The 15866-nt window shown below is 44.6% G+C and overlaps 1 protein-coding gene across 1 annotated transcript in view; it reads right to left on the reverse strand.

Moving 5' to 3' along the window:
- ADAMTS6 (ADAM metallopeptidase with thrombospondin type 1 motif 6) overlaps positions 1–15866 on the reverse strand; it is a 1391222-nt gene that overhangs the window by 986007 nt on the left and 389349 nt on the right. Inside the window, exons 6-7 of the mRNA XM_069222749.1 lie at positions 11805–11888; positions 11110–11255 (exon numbers count right to left, since the gene is read on the reverse strand). Of these exons, the coding sequence (XP_069078850.1) occupies positions 11110–11255; positions 11805–11888 (230 nt within the window). The remainder of the gene's footprint in view (positions 1–11109; positions 11256–11804; positions 11889–15866) is intronic.

Genomic DNA, 15866 nt, shown 5'->3' on the forward strand with positions numbered 1-15866 from the left:
ACCAGCCTCCGTTAGCGGTGTGGCATGTTGTTTCTCTAGCAGCGTGCGTCAAATTGGCTCGGCATTCAGATTGGTTGGCTCGATGCAGCAGCAGGAGGTTTCGGCTTTGCTTTTGGTGGCAAGCGTGAGGGAGGGGCATCCTTAGCAGATGTTTGGTGCCTACCATGGCCTGTCAGCAGTGGAGGCCTGAGACCTGTAATTTCAGTTGGAACTGAGTGTCTCTTGGTGGCCTGGGCAAGAGCAGGGTTTACTCACTACGTGCTGTTCAGAAGTATGATCCTGCATTAGTAGGCTGAATTTGATTTCGGAGTTAGAGCCAGAGTCCGATTTGGAAAGGGCCTCTTCCTCGGCTGCAGAAGCCTTGTGCAGTTCCTCCTCTGCCTGTTCAACATCTTGTTGACCAGAGATGTTGGTGTCTCTTCCAGGTCTTTGCGCTGTATTTCTTTCTGAAGTGCCTGATGGTCCTGAAACGTTTTATTTCAATCAAAAAGATCGACAGGCCTCACAGTCTTCTTCGTTATGGTCTGGAGACAGACGCAAGTTACAAACTTGATGGAGGTCAGTGTGTGGGTATTTCGCGTGGCAGCTATGACAGAATTAAAATTAAGTTTGGTCCATAAGCAGTGCAAAGCTAGTCGAAGCCGACAAGAGACGAGAAACAAGGCTCGAATTGGTAAGGCCCGAAGGCTGCAACTGGAGAACATCGAATCTATGGGCAAAGAATTGCTTCTGTTTTCAAAAGACAACAGTGGAACATGAACAAAAACAATACTGACGCGTATACAACGAACTGAAGGGAGCACGAATACAGTCTCGAACCATAGCGCTGAAGCACACATCTGAACTTGATGGTGGAAAGAAAACAATCTAACAATGGAGTCAATGCCCATGCCCAATATCACAGAGAGGAGGAGTCCCTTTAACTTGTGACTCAAGAAACTTGCATACATCTGGTCCCAACACTAGATGGCAGGAGTATGCAGTTCATGAGTATCTTCAGCCACACATGCCATAGAACAAAAGGATTTTGTGATTCAGGAGGAGAGAGACTGAAATACCTCCAAATTAGATACTGGAACAAGTAAGACAAGGTCAGATACTACACTAGTATACCTGTACTTACAGTCCAGAGGTGGCTACTGACACACAGAGAAGACAAACAACTGCTCTCTGACATATACACATTTCTCACCTACATGGCAGAGATAGACAAATCTTTGGAGAAGAAGAGATGGGAGAAGGAAGTGGGCTGCACACTCATAGACTTAGAATGGTCGCATATCTTCTATAGAACATGGGGGACGGCCACGAGCACCGCGGGTAGAGAACCTATGCTAAAAACCACACTATACTGGGCACTACACAGCAGCAAGGATCTATAATTGGAATGCCATGAGATTGGCAGAATTCTGGTTGGGTGTGGAGGGCTAGTACCCTGCTGCGCTGGTTATGGCCATGACCCAATTTAAAAGATACTATCACAATTAACTGATTGACATAAATTCTGTGTTTGAGACAGAGATCCCACAGTTCCAGAAATACACGATATTGGGTGTTCCAAATAAGCATAAATGTACCATTATGATCCTCTAGGAAGAAGGTGGTTAGTGCTTACTCTACATGCCACGAGACAGATTATCATCATCCTGCAAAATGGATCTAAGTGGCCACCCTTGCACACTTCAGATCGAGGCAGTATTGCTGGAAGAAGGTATGTAGGGATGTCCACATTACTGCATTGTAGATCTCTGTGAAAGGAACCCAACCCAGTTTGGGGAAGCAAACTAGACGTGCTGAGGAGACACTTACAAAAGTAAAATTCTCATTAGAAGCTTCGCAAATGCTGAAACTGGCTGTAGTCCCTGGTTGGTGGAGGTAACTGAAGCCCCAAGGAGTGGGCCATGGCTTTACTCCCCTTGAAATGTCCTAAAGAGGGGTCAGCTGTGTCCCTGAACAGGTGTGCTCCGTTGGAAGGAAGATCCATTAAGCTGGCCTGCGTGTCACAGGAGAAACCTAAAGTCTGAAGCCAAGTGTCATCTCAAGGCGATAGAGGCACGAACAACGGAATCAGTGGTGTCCAAATTTGATTTGGTAATGTGGTGTGATTCATTCTGGCCACCTTTCACCACTTCCTGGAAGCGAGGTCTCATATCTTCTGGAATTTGGGGTGTTATCATCTGGGCCATGTCCCATAAGGCATGGCTGCAGTGTGCTAGAAGACAGGTGAAATTGAGAGACTTTAAAGCCATGCTACCTACTGAGTAAGTCTTCTTTCTCCATGCCTTCAGTCGTTTGGATTTTCTGTCTGCAGGAACAGAAGGAAGGGTGCCGGCCAACTGTGCCAAGAAGCAGGAGGCTTGGATAACCAGACTTTCTGGCGATTGATAAGCCGAGAGGAAAGACGAATCCTTGTAAAGTAGCATCTTTCTCCTAGCCTATTCAACATGGCTAAGGTAGGTTTTTCCCATGCTGCCAGGACCAGGTCCAGCAACGCCTCAGTGAAAGGTAGCATGGATTATGCAGTTGGTATGGTAGCAAGAAGTACCACAGTGAGGACATTTGCTTTCACTTCCACTGTCTGGAGCTGTGCTTCCAGGACTTTAGTTGCCTTATTCACCTCCTAGTGAAAGGACACCACCTCTAGCATAGGAAGTCCTGTGGGAATCTCCATTTCTATCTCTGGAGAGATATACAGTGACAAAAACAGGCCTGTCTGCTCATGGGCTGTGCCTCCCCCACCATTGTTGCCATCGGCATACAGGTTCAAAGGATCAGAGTCAGAAATAAATCATAAATCCTTTGCCTATATTCTTCCTCCCCCAGGAGTCTCTGTGCCTTTCTTCTTCACCTGTTCTATGTACAGCTTTGTGAAAAGAGGGTGGTGGTGCCGGTGGATCATTATACAGTGCCACTGGTAGAAGTGTGGTGGCAAGATTGTGGCAGAGCCGGCCACAATGTGGATGACTGTAGCAGCGTGTACTGGTGCATAGGGAGAAGTAAACAGTGGCATTGGCGTCAGGTCTGAAGGGCTAAGGCCATATTCATCACACAGGATCTTTAAAAATTTCTTCTGAGTGGCGGAGCATCCTCTTTAGCATGGGCATATATTGACATGCCCTAGTAGTGGAAGAGAGTGTCTCAAAGAGAAAGTCATCCTCAATAGGGTCCTTGAGCAAGGGGGCTAGTGACATGCAGCTGCCCTGACGATGAGTTCCTGGAAGAATGTTGAATCACATGGAGGTGATGGCTTAGCTGGTTATAGGTCATAGAGCGTCACAGGCCTGAGGGTGAGCCGACCAGAGCCATGGCGCAGGCACAGATGCTATAAATCTCGTTAGGAATGCTGCCGGGTCTGAGTCTGGGGTTGAGCACTCCTGGTAAGGAGTCGGCGTCAGGTGTTTTGGGAATGATGAACCCAGCACCGATGGGGCTGACAATACCAGTGGTAGAGCTGGAGGAGTTGGAGGTGGCTCCGGGACGGGTCCTGTGAAGTCACTGGGTCACTGGTGCTGCACCACTTCAACTCTGGTTCCAAGGATGAAGATCCTCTGGGAAACAGAGGCCGTCTAGGTGACTTACCTTTTCTGTGTTACTTATGCTACTTAAGCTTCCTCCGTTTCCCTGAATAATGTAAGTATAGTAACCTAGAGCAATGCCTAGATCGAAGATGGTGGCACCTGTCATCGCGGGCACGGGCTATGAACAGTTTGGCCTTGAATTCTTTAATGGCCTTTGAGTGCATGCAAAGGCAGGAGATGCCGGAGCAAGAGTTGAAAGCTGACCCAAGAAACCAAAGGCACATTGAATGAAGGAAAGTTACTGACATCTGCCCCTCACAATCTCTACAGAGGATGAAGTCGGAATGCTTCACAGGAGACATTTCTACTGCACTTCTAGAATTTTTGTGAGGAAAGCTCATAACTCCCTAGAGACAGCGAGCTCCAGATGCACGTCAAAGACTCAGAAAAAGGTAACTGACATACTTGCACCAAGGTGGACACTATATGATTTCAGTTACACCATCTGATGTCCCTTTTGGCATTAGTGCAGATCCAGTCTGACATTTGGGATTATTTTAGAGGCAAGGAATCTGCAGAAATGAGTTTCCATCAGAATCGATGGTCCAGAAAGCAATAAAACTGTCATCCACGAAACAGCGAATGATACAGAGCTAAAGACCAGGAGACAAGTAGCACATGGCTCTAGACAAAACAAAGTGAAGAAAAGAGTTACGCCGATTCTCGGTGGCTGCACTCTTTTCTGGAACACAGTTCAAACCTTGATTCCTATTAGTCATGAGCTGTTTAAACGTGAGAAGATATTTTGAAATTCTCCCTAGAAAAAAATAAAGATAGTGGGGCAGCAAATAGCAGAGATGAAACACCAAAGGCAACAGAGAGAGCGGGCAAGACAAGTAGTCTTTTGCCCTATCTTATAACAACTACAAGATGCCACTTTTAGAACAAAATATGGTAGGTTATCCATTGACTATAAATATATTAAAGTATACCAAAAAGTGATGGGAAAGATTGTGTAAAAAATCAAAATAAATCAGCCACTGGTAAGTATTTAGGGTTGGAATACTACCCGTGCGATTGCCAGTGGTTAGACATATTACAAGCATCCTCTCATCATCTTTTGTGTGTTTGACTATGCATATGTTAGCAATGGTGGGAGGAAAAGAAATGTCTTTGTCACAAGGCATAAAAATAATCGTGGTAATCAGACATTCTATGATAAAATTATGTTGCTAAACTGCAAGAAGGAAAATAAATATTTTACAAATATCCACCAATGGTTATGATCACAACAGGGTTGCTGAGTTGTAAAATTAACTTTCAGTACGGTATTCTCATCATATTTGTAGTTTGTGGTTTGTAGTTTTACATTTCACATGCGTGTTGTGTTAAGAATAAGGTTCCTGTAGAGTTCATACATGTGTTTTATTGTCAGATTTATTGTGGAATATACAAAGCATGAAACTCTAGGTCAGGTGCTGCTCAAAGTAACATAAACATGAGGTGGAATTTCTCCTTGTCAACATATAATAAAATAATACTTCAATTTCCCTGGTACATCAAACATCATGAAACCTGCATCCCAGCGCCCGTTAAATGTGCACTTTTTTACCTAAAGATGACATCACCAGAAGGAAGGGCAAGAAATACAAACACACTGAAGCAAGTAACATCCATTTGAACATTGAAACTTAAACCTCTCCCGTTCTAACTTCCGAGCTAAAGTGTAAATGCAGGGTGAAGAGAGAAGAAAATGTAATCCTACTAACAGAAGTGATACTGCCTCCCATCAACTGCTTAATTTCCACTGCTTCTCCGGAGGTTGCAACAGGTGGAAAAATAAACATCTGCATAGGAGAAACACTACAGGCTCATGAGTGGCCTGTCCCCGTCCCCGAGTTGGCCTCGGTTTGCCCCCCCTGATTCACTGAAATACCCTCAGACGGCCACCCTCTTGAAAGTCTCATAGATTCAGGCAAGCCCAAAACAGGTATCTGATGTAAAATTGTGACAGGAACGTCCCACTTGCAAAGCACACCATTTAGCTCCACCTTCCATTGTGTACTGGGTGGTCAGTGTTTACGGCCCGATAGTAATGAGGGCCGGAGTGTGCATGCAGGTTAATTATTTTCAAGGTTTACTAGAAGTTTTTTTGATAGTTCTACAGGACTTTTCGCAAAGCGGTCCTTCTTTTCTTCTTAGCAAGCTCAGTTTAGTACCCTTTTATTTGAGTCAGTCAGTATCATTTGCCTCCCCATTGCTCGTATACTTGACACTGCCCCTCTAACTACCACTTATTGTTTTTTATGGCTTGTTTGAGAGTTGAAGATAGAAGGGTACATAACGTCAAACTGTAATGGAATAATTCCATGTTGACGTACTGGCATTTCTACGGCCTCCGCATCTTGTACATGCATGAACAAGTCCCTTTTGGCGTGTGAGCCAAGGGGAACTTGTATATGCCATGAGCTATCATGCTCAAATTTGATTTGAGAGCCCCACATACCATTAGAAACTCAGCACAATGAATCTTGTCAAAGTCTAAAATTTAAACTTTTTGAATGGCTGCCTCTTCTCCCATAACTATAAACTTATCTTCAATAAATAAATTACGCCTTTGATTCTGAAACATTTTTGCTAATGTGGAAATCATGTCTGAACTCTAAAGTTTCCAGTTCATGTCAAATTGAGCAATGTTATTTGTGAGGTCATTGGTGGGTCCCGAATGACTAATACACTCATTTCTATCAATCAATCAGTCGACATGTAGAGCGGGACTTGTCTCCTGTGAGGGCATCCAGGAGCTATCAGGGTACAGGGGTCTCAGTCCAAAAGCCAGGTTTTCCACATCCTCTAGAAGTCCTGTAGAGCAGGGGAGGTCCTGAGGTGCAGAGGGAGGACCTTCCTGGCACTGGCTGTGAGGTAGGGGAAGGTGTGTCCTCCTGTTCTGCTGCATTGAATGCAAGGGCATGGGCCAGCACAAGGGAGGCGGAGCAAGGGTGTCTGGAGGGCTTGTGGAATCTCAGGCAGTGGTTGATATAGGTGGTTCTGGAGTTGTGCAGGGCCTTGAATGCGTGGGTGAAGAGCTTGAACTGGCATCTCTTCTGAACCGGCAGCCAGAGTAGTTTTGTGAGGTGGAGGGTGATGTGGGTGACAAGGGAGATCCAGGATAAGTCTTGGTGCGGCGTTCTGTATAGTTTGTAGACTTTCTGTAGTACTTAAAGTTGGTGGGCCTCGTTTCTCACCTGGAGGGTGTTTCCGTAGTCCAGTCGACTGGTGATGAGGGCTTGGGTGATGATGCTTTTGAAAATCTTACGTAACATGCACAGGACGAAGAGGCAGGAGGATGAGACTCTGTTCACTTGAGACCTCATGGTGAGTGTGCTGTCCAGGATGATACCGAGATTCCAGGCGTACTCAGCTGGGGTTGCAGTGGGCCCCAGTTCTGACGGCCACCAGGAGGCATCACAGGGGAAGTTGTTGCAGCCAAAGATCAAGACTTTTTTCTTGTCTGTGTTGAACTTGAGGCACTTATTCTCAGTCGCGGCTGGCGACTGGGAAAAGTGATGGAGGGCAGGGGGCATAACACAAAAATAAATAAATATATTTTAAAAAAACTTACCTGGATCTCACCGCTGCTCTCTGCCGCTCTCTGCTGCACTGCAGGCTCCCAGCCTGTGGCCAATCATGACGCTGCTTAGAGCAGCATTATGATTGGCTGGAGTGCCCTGGCTGGGCACTCCAACGCAGACTGGGAGCCTGGGTTTGCTCTCTCCAACATGGCAACACAGAGCCGGGTTGGAGAGAGCCCTGAGCGCATGTGTGTTTGGCCGGCCCATGACGACCAGCCAGACATACATGCGCACTAAGGGTAGTGCTCCGTGCACTCCGCCCACTGCCCATCACCCCCATGTCCCCACCCCTTTAAAAATAAAATGATAAACAAATTTTATCATCATTTTATTTTTAAAGGTTTGCAGCTCCTGCTGGTGGCAGGGGGGTGAAGCTCCACTGCCATAGCAGAGGAGCCACCCCTGGTTATTCCTCATCTAAATGGCAACACTAGCCATGCATTGGTAGAAGTAGGTTCTGGTTGTGGCTGTGGAGTTTTTGGAGAGGGAGGGGATGAGTTGTGTGTTGTCCGATTAGTATATAATGTTGAGTCCATGTGACCTGACTATGCTGGCAAGGGGAGGCATGTAGATGTTGAACGGGGTGGGGCTGAGTAAAGAGCCTTAAAGGTAGAGCTTAATTTGAGCTGGTGGTTGCCAGTGGGGGGCACCAGCCCTTATGTATCTGTATTAGACATTTATCAAGAGAAAGAGACTGAATAATTTTAAAAGTGGAAAAGCAGAGGAAGAGAAATACATAAACACAGTCAGAAAGGGAGAAAGCCAGAACTTCCAGAAGTGAGATAAAGGTGAATTGGGTGTCAGTTAGCAAATTAAAGATGAGTAGATGGATATATGAATACAGGGCCTTGGAGTTCTGTCCGAGCACACTGAATTGGACAAGCTGCGTTTTTCAGAGCAGAGCTTTAAGCACCTGCACTATTTAATTTAAAAATTAAGCACCGCTTAAAGGACACTGCAGATGACTGGTTTGGGTTTGGAGGTGAAGGTGAAGGGTGGAAGGTGAACTCACTGTGTTTGTGTTTGTAAGATAGGAGGCAATCAATATGAGGGAAGTTCCTTGGATGCCTATGTCGTGAAGTCTGGTGATCAGCATGTGGTGGGAGATGGTGTCGCAGTCTGCTGAGAGATCGAGGAGGATAAGGTTGGCTGTCTCTTCTTTGTCGAGGAGGGCCCAGATATCGTCTGTGGCTGCAATCAGAACTCTCTCAGTGCTGTGGTTGGTGTGGATTCCGGATTGGGAGTCGTCCCGGAGGTGACTGTGTTCCCGGTAATTGTTGGTTGAGGGCTTTTTCAATGACTTTGGCTGGGAAAGGGGCACAGAGATGGGTCTGCAGTTGTTGAGTTTGTTGGGGTACGCCGAAGGAGTTTGACTTCTGTGTTCTTCCAGTCGTCCGGGAAGGTGGCAAAATCCAGTGAGGTGTTGAGCAGAGTGGAAAGTCCAAGGCCGATCCTGGATGCTACTAGGTCAAAGATGTGGTGGGGGCATGGTCGGATGGGGGACCTGAGTGGATGGATTACATGATGGTGATGGGGTCCTGAGTAGTAAGGTGGTTCCAGGTAGTTAGCCTAGGGATGGTTGTGTGTGTGGAGGTAAGGCAGTGGAAAAAGGCTTCAGGCTCAAGTTGGGAGTTGAAGCTTCTTTAAATTTTGGCAATTTTGTTGTGGAAGAAATCAATGAGGCTGTTGCATACGTCCTGAGAGTGACAAATGCTGCTTGTCGCCGTTGTGGGGTTGGTGTATTTCTTGACTATGCAGAAGAGCTCCTTACTGTTGTAAGGGTTAGCTTCTATGCGAGATGCCAGGCCTTTTTTTTTTCAGCTCACGTAGTTGGCAGTGATATAGGTTGAGTGCTGATTTGTAGGCAATTCTGTCAGCTCGGTCACTAACTTCTCTTGAGAAGCTTGCAGTGGCGCTTGGCTGTCCTGAGGTCCTCTGTGTACCAACTGGCCTGCTTGGTGGATCTTCTGTGTTTCTTGTTCTTGATGGGGGCGACGATGTCAGCACAATCAGTAATCTAGGTGTTGAAGCTTCTGACGTCTTGGTTCACGTTGTTGTGGTGTTTGTACGGGTGAGACGGGTGAGGGTCCATTTGGTCTCTGTGGCCTTGTTCCAGCTTCAACGGGCGGCGTTGGGTTGGGACAGGCAGGGATGGGGGTCGTGATTATGAAGTGGATGACGGAGTGGTCAGTCCATGTGAGTTTGGTGGTGTTGCTATATTTCATGAGGTCACTAGCGGTGAATATGTGGTTGACAGTGTGTCCTGTGATGTGTGTGGGGTCGTGTACGAGTTGAGTGAGGCTGACATTCTTCAGGCTGTCGAGGAAGTTGGTGGAGTTATGGTAGGTTAAGTCGTCGGGTTGGGGGTTGAGAACGCCCAGGAACATGTAGTTCTTCAAGACGATGGTGAGGATGGCGATGAAATCAGTGATGAGGTTGCAGAAGGTGGTTCGAGGTCCCATTGGACGGTATGTGAGGGCTCCCCTAATGGTGGATTTCTCGCCCGTTTGGATAGTGAAGTTGAGGTGTTCTATTGGTGGGATGGTGTCATCTATGGCAGTGTTGCATTTTATAGAGGCTCTGTGAATTATGCCGATTTCTCCACCTGGCTTGTTCATACAGTCACAGTGGGTGATCCTGCATCCTGCTGGTCTGGCAGTGGCGATGTCATGGGCTGATGGGGGTTTGGGACAGGTCTCGGCTAGGAAGATGATGTCGGGCGTGAGAGTGTTGATAAGGACCCAGACATCAGAGTTGATAAGGTCCCAGACATCATTTCTTTTCTTGTCACTGTCATCTATATTTCTAGGTCACAAAAGCCAATATTCTCCCCTTCCATTAATGCTTTCCCATGTATGCTTTCCAGAGCAAAGTAATTGCACTGGACCACACTAGTGGTAACTAAGTGCTACATAAATTCGAATGACAATGATGTCTTAGTTTGTTTTCTTAAGTTGTATAAGTTACAGTTGTGAACGAGGGGGTGGTGCTGACACCACTATGCTTCTCCCCATTTACTAATAAAAATTGTACTGACATGCCGTAGATCAACAGCAAACCACGTACTTCTTCTAAGGGTTAAAGTAACTAATCTGTACAAATTAGAAGTCATACAGTCCGTGAAATGCCCCTCTCCCTTCTCTTCCCATCACGTATAATATGCCTCTCCCCACCCTGGTCCTCCTGAGTAGCAAAGAAGAGGCTGGGCCTCATATAACCTTAGCTATTAGGACAATGATGGAAATCTGGTGCTCCTTCAAAATCTCTGTAATTTCCAAATGCATCTGCAGTCTGGCTACGTAGCTTGTGCATTGGGATGCTCCTCCACACACACAACTTCCATTCATGAATATGGTGTTCATGTGATCTAATCATGTAATTTTTGTCAGATTTCACGTCAGTCATCAGGCTCAAAAATCTGTTTCGATGGTGTTAGGGTGAGGTAGTTAGATGCTAGCACTTTGAACTGTGCCGCCCATTTAATCAGCATTATTAAGGCTTGGTAAGTGCATAAACACATCAGTGTAAACTACTGTCGATGTTATGCATTGCTGATAGCTAAACCACAAAGTAACCTATTAACATCATAAGTTTAATCATTTTCTTATAGGCAGTCTTTAATGTGCCTATGTTTAAGAGTATTAGTTTTAAATAAACACGTTTTCAAGAGCCGTACAAAACTATATAAAAGTAAACCGACAATGTATGGAGAACTGAATATTCAGTATTTCTCATATTTTTACAAATCACACTCTTTGAAAGAGTTTTCCATTGAACAAATAATATTTAAGTGTCAGTGGAACTGGGCAAAAACAACTGTATCTAACTGTGCATAAATTAATAAAAACATGAGTAACATATTGTTTAAATATTTACAAGGAGATGTTTGCCCAAATTCAGACAGGATTTCATTTGAGAGAAACAAATGGAGGGGTATGAAACATGTACAACAACCATACCTAGTAATAAGTACTGCGTTGTCATGGTGGGCGATCCCGTTCTCTGGAATGGTGTTTCCATCGCTTTGGTGGGAGAGGATGGATTTCTGCCACTTACAGAAGCTATCGAGGGATTTGTCCGCATGGTGGTTTATCTCCAAGTTTGGCTGCAATACAACATGCATACCAGAAAGGTTCCAAACAGATTACTAAAGTCAGTATTTAAGCCTTCTGATGACGACAGAGGGGCTATAATTAGCGGTGGTTTTCTAGGAATAATCTCTTCTTGCCAATTTTATCTCTATAAAACCTGACCCCGGGTTCACTAAGTCTATTACTGAGCAACCATTCTTTCAGTTCCAAATGCAATTATGAATGACAATGCAACTACTTTAGTTTATCAACATATAAACACACATGCACCGTACTTGTTGAACTGCACCACTGAAATCCCTAAAAGTATGTGGATAATATTAACTAATGTAATCTATATATTTTTTTCGGAGACAACATACAACGACTGTTCCACTAAACTAAGTTATAATTGAGGTTTTGTGGCCTCGCTGTGCACAGCCGCTCATAGCAATAGTTCTCTTAAAAAGCATACTACGGGACTATATAGTTAAAGGCGTTGGGTGGGGATTGGGATGCAATGCGGGTGAGCATGGGGTTCGGGGCTGATCAAAGCTTATTCAAAAACATCTCAGTCTGCTCACCTGATCTTCCGTGAGGACTATCAGACGTGTCACTATGATATTCACAACGTTTCCGAGGCTGGAATCACGATAAAGTTTGGCAACCTGACCTCCAGAAAATAAGAAAAGACACAAGGTCAGACAAGAAAACACTGACTATAGCGTAACCAAAAGCGGCGTTAGGTTCTTACAGTGTCAAGTTGAATGCTTTGCAAAGTTAACAAACTGACAAAAATGTCTCAAATTATTTCGCGCTGCTGCACTAATGCATTCAATCAAGTAAAGTGAAGACCCCTACGTCTGCATGTTCGGTTCGACCTATGTGTGGATGTCGTCCTGCAGACAGGAGAGCGGGGGTTCCTGCCCTGTGAGGAGACGAGCTCTCCTGTCTAAGCAGCCGGGCACACACTGCCTTGTAATCCCTCCACCTTGTCATTACTGGGTGACAGCACAGCGTCACGACCCGTAAACCCCAAACTGAGCGAAGACAACAGATTGAAACGTTTCAAGCAACTCCCACACAATTCGAACATTTCGCCCTGACCAACGTCTCATTTAATGATTTACAGCCTCCAACAAAGTAAAATCTGAACTTGCTGCCAGTTTTTTGTAGGCTCAGCACCACTAGCAGACTTTCAAAGAACCTGAACTCAAAGGACTACTATTTTAAAGGTCTATGCTGAGCGCACTTTGGGACTGGAACGGCGACTGGTATTTTATAGAATTGTCCTGCCATAGGTGTGGCTCTATAGCTCTCTGTAGGCCTCGTTTGAATTGTAAAACTGAGTTTACATGAATGAGTACATTGTTTATCATAGCATAATCATAAGCCGGAATTGTAGGTAAGGAAAGTTCACAAACATTGTTATTTAAAGTTCATCAATGTTACCCTTCATGTTATTGATTGGTGTTCTTAGTAACCCTTGATGTACCACTTAAAATTAATAGGATGAAAACAGAACAAGTCAGGTGAGGATCAGAAACACAAGCTGTACTCTTTAAAACCGGCATTACCCTCTAACTTTCGTTTGCAGAATGGCAGCCTGTTCCAATAACTTATCAATGGGTATCATCTAACCTTACTAATGGCCCTTTCCTTTACGAAAGAACCCGTGTAAATTGATCAGTTCTGGCTTCAAATGTATTTGTAATAAGAGGTCAACATGTTTTAACTGCAAATAAGATCAGTTGACACCATTCCTTGAATTTTTTAAGCATTTCACTTTAGTTCCCCCACCACTGCCATCGTCCAGACTTTGATAGCTGCCACGCTCTATATATTTTCAAGATTTGAATATCTTCCTCATGTTTGAGTGCATCTCTCCGTTAAGCGTTTCTTGCTACTGTGGATTGATTTTACCAAAGTCCTGGTGGGATCTGAGAAAATGTAGGATTGTGCGCTTCTTCAATTTGGTGGTGAAGTGAATTCCCCCTTTTGCTCATTGGTTGTGGGACACCCTATTCACTGGCTCAACGGTCTTCCTTCTACAACCTTTTGTTTGACGTACATCTATAAAAAATATCCTCAAATAAAATGTCTCACATCTGCTTCCTTATCTAACTGTCATCATCATCGTGGGACAAAGACTCTACTGTTTCTCTCACATCAGAAATATTTAGTGCTTTAAATGGTCAGATAGTTCTTATCAGAGCGTAGCAGTACTCTCTCGTTAGAAATGTCTGCGCACTTAAAACACTGGAAATATTTAAAAAAGTTTATAGTTTAAGATTCTTCATCGTAACTGAGGTGATCTGTTATATACGCGGCCATAAACCATTTAGAATCTGCTATGACCTCAAAGGAATATCATTTTCTAATTCAGCCTGTTACAGTACAAGGCTACAGTAGCATTATATATATGGACGTTTGCTAATTTCAAGTCTTCCTGACCTGTCTGCACAATGTGCATGCACGCATTTTTGTCTTGCATTTAGCCATATTGAAGAAATGGCTTTGTGCAAAAAGCTCCCTCACATCCCCTAAGCACTGTTTACCATTGTGACAATCTTACTAGTATTAATGATTCCAACTACCTGCAGATATACGTCACAATGGGATCAATGTGTTGTCACAATAGGGTCTATATGTTTCAATCAGGTCGGTGCCTGTCCAGGTTTTTTTCATGCTTTTGGCGCATCACCTATGACTACTACCACCAACACCCCGATATGATACGCAGACCCTCCAGCAACTCATAAGGCCCGACCTAAGCCTCAGTAAGGGCACAATGACCCGTATTAAAGATGCTAGGATGTGGCCATTTCGAAATATCTCCGAAAAATTACCCTGTTTCTTTAGGACTGTGCCCATGAGCTTTTTTTTTTATAAACAGGGGCATAACTGAAGAACTCCTCAAATCAAGACCTAGTTATTGCTTTCTCTCTAAACTTTGGGATATCAGAAAGGCCAGAGTAGGCAAACATGGAGGTGGAGTGTCAAGGGCTGTAGGCTTGACTCACGATTGCTCCTTCGTCCGATGAGTTTGCAAGAGCTATGAGTGAAGCGTTTTAGTAGCCTCAATACCATCGACAGTGTAATAGCAGCACTGGACATGTGGTGCCTCAGAAAATGCTCCAATGGGAGGAGAAAGTCAATAGTTGTCCAAGATGAAGCAGATGGTCAAGCTGAGATCTTCAATGAAGGCATGAAAACAATCCAGGATGGGAATCCCCCCCCCCCCAAAAAAGGAATACTGCAGGAAAAGAATGGGATAAAAAGAGAAACAAGTGGGCAACGAAAGAGACGTAAAACACTGAATTTGTTGCAGTGCACTTTCTGGCTACCCTTTTCCACTGTCCAAACGAGAAGCTGCCCCATGATTCATCATGTCATTCATCTTAGACTGAGATAGCTGAATACAACAACCTCCCACAGGAACCATCTTGAATTTGTCTAAAGTAAAACTCTGCCCCTAAATTCCTCTGGAACTAACTGGAAGGATCGGAATAGTGACTGCATGAAAATAGGGTTAAGTTGTTGAAGGCTGTTTCGGCAGATCACGCAGCTGATAAGCATGAGCTGGCTGCAGCTGTACCTTAAAACAAATATGCCAAGTTGATGGCAGTTGGACACAAGCTTGCAGAGGTAAGGCTGCTAAAAATGTGCCGACGCTGCCATGGAAGCAATGGCCTGTACCCTACTCACAGAGACCTGCAAACATGAATTGGACATTACTGGTGCCACAGGTCTTGGTCGCAAATCTACTGTAATCTACTGTAGCTGTCGATAGCGGCATGACATTGAGTGGCTCTTTTTTTCTTTAATTACCCTTAACATCATATCATGAAGGGGCATATGGATCTGTCTTTCAGAAACTCTTTCTGCAAAGCAATTACTTTCCACATTACGTGTACCTCAGTTTGACCATCCGTGTCGCCTTTGTAAACATAATGGTTTTTTTAAGCCTTGTTGGTTTTTTATCTTCCATTAGGGCGTTTTCTGAAAGGCACCAGTTGCCCATTCTCCCATTACATGCCCAGACTGCTTTGACATTTTTGCCGAGTTAGAAATGGAGGCTCCAAGCTTTTGATTCAGGGGCACTTCAATTTTCATGGTGACTAGCTACCACCCTAAATTTGACATACTCCGTCTTGACCTTCAGTACTTGTGAAATAAATAAATTACGCAGCACCCTACTCTCATCACTGGACATGCCCTTGACCTAATTTTGGCTAATAATGACACAATTTCCATACCTGAGATTCACTCGTTGAGATGCACATAGCATCATTTGGTAACCTTAATTGGTCTGGGTCAGTGTTCCTCAGAGCCAATAAAGCCATTGCACAGATCAAAAGGAAGGCATAACAAGTGGAGTTGTAATAATACTCTATCTGCTCTAGAAAAGCACAGTTTTGAAAAACAGGATGGCAATGTCGACCCTGCCCTGATTCAGCTCAACGATAAGCTTATCCATTAGTCAGCAGCATACGCCCCTCTCTCCCGGTGCACTACGGATTTATCAGAGGGCTACTATAGGAGCTACCTTGCTTCTGAGCTTACAATTATTCTGAGGAACAGTTGGTACAATTCAGAAGCCAAATCAGACTCTACCAATGTTGCCGTAAAAATGCTTTAGCTAA

The sequence above is a fragment of the Pleurodeles waltl genome, chromosome 1_1, assembly GCF_031143425.1.
Source record: "Pleurodeles waltl isolate 20211129_DDA chromosome 1_1, aPleWal1.hap1.20221129, whole genome shotgun sequence".
Classification (NCBI taxonomy): Eukaryota; Metazoa; Chordata; class Amphibia; order Caudata; family Salamandridae; genus Pleurodeles; species Pleurodeles waltl.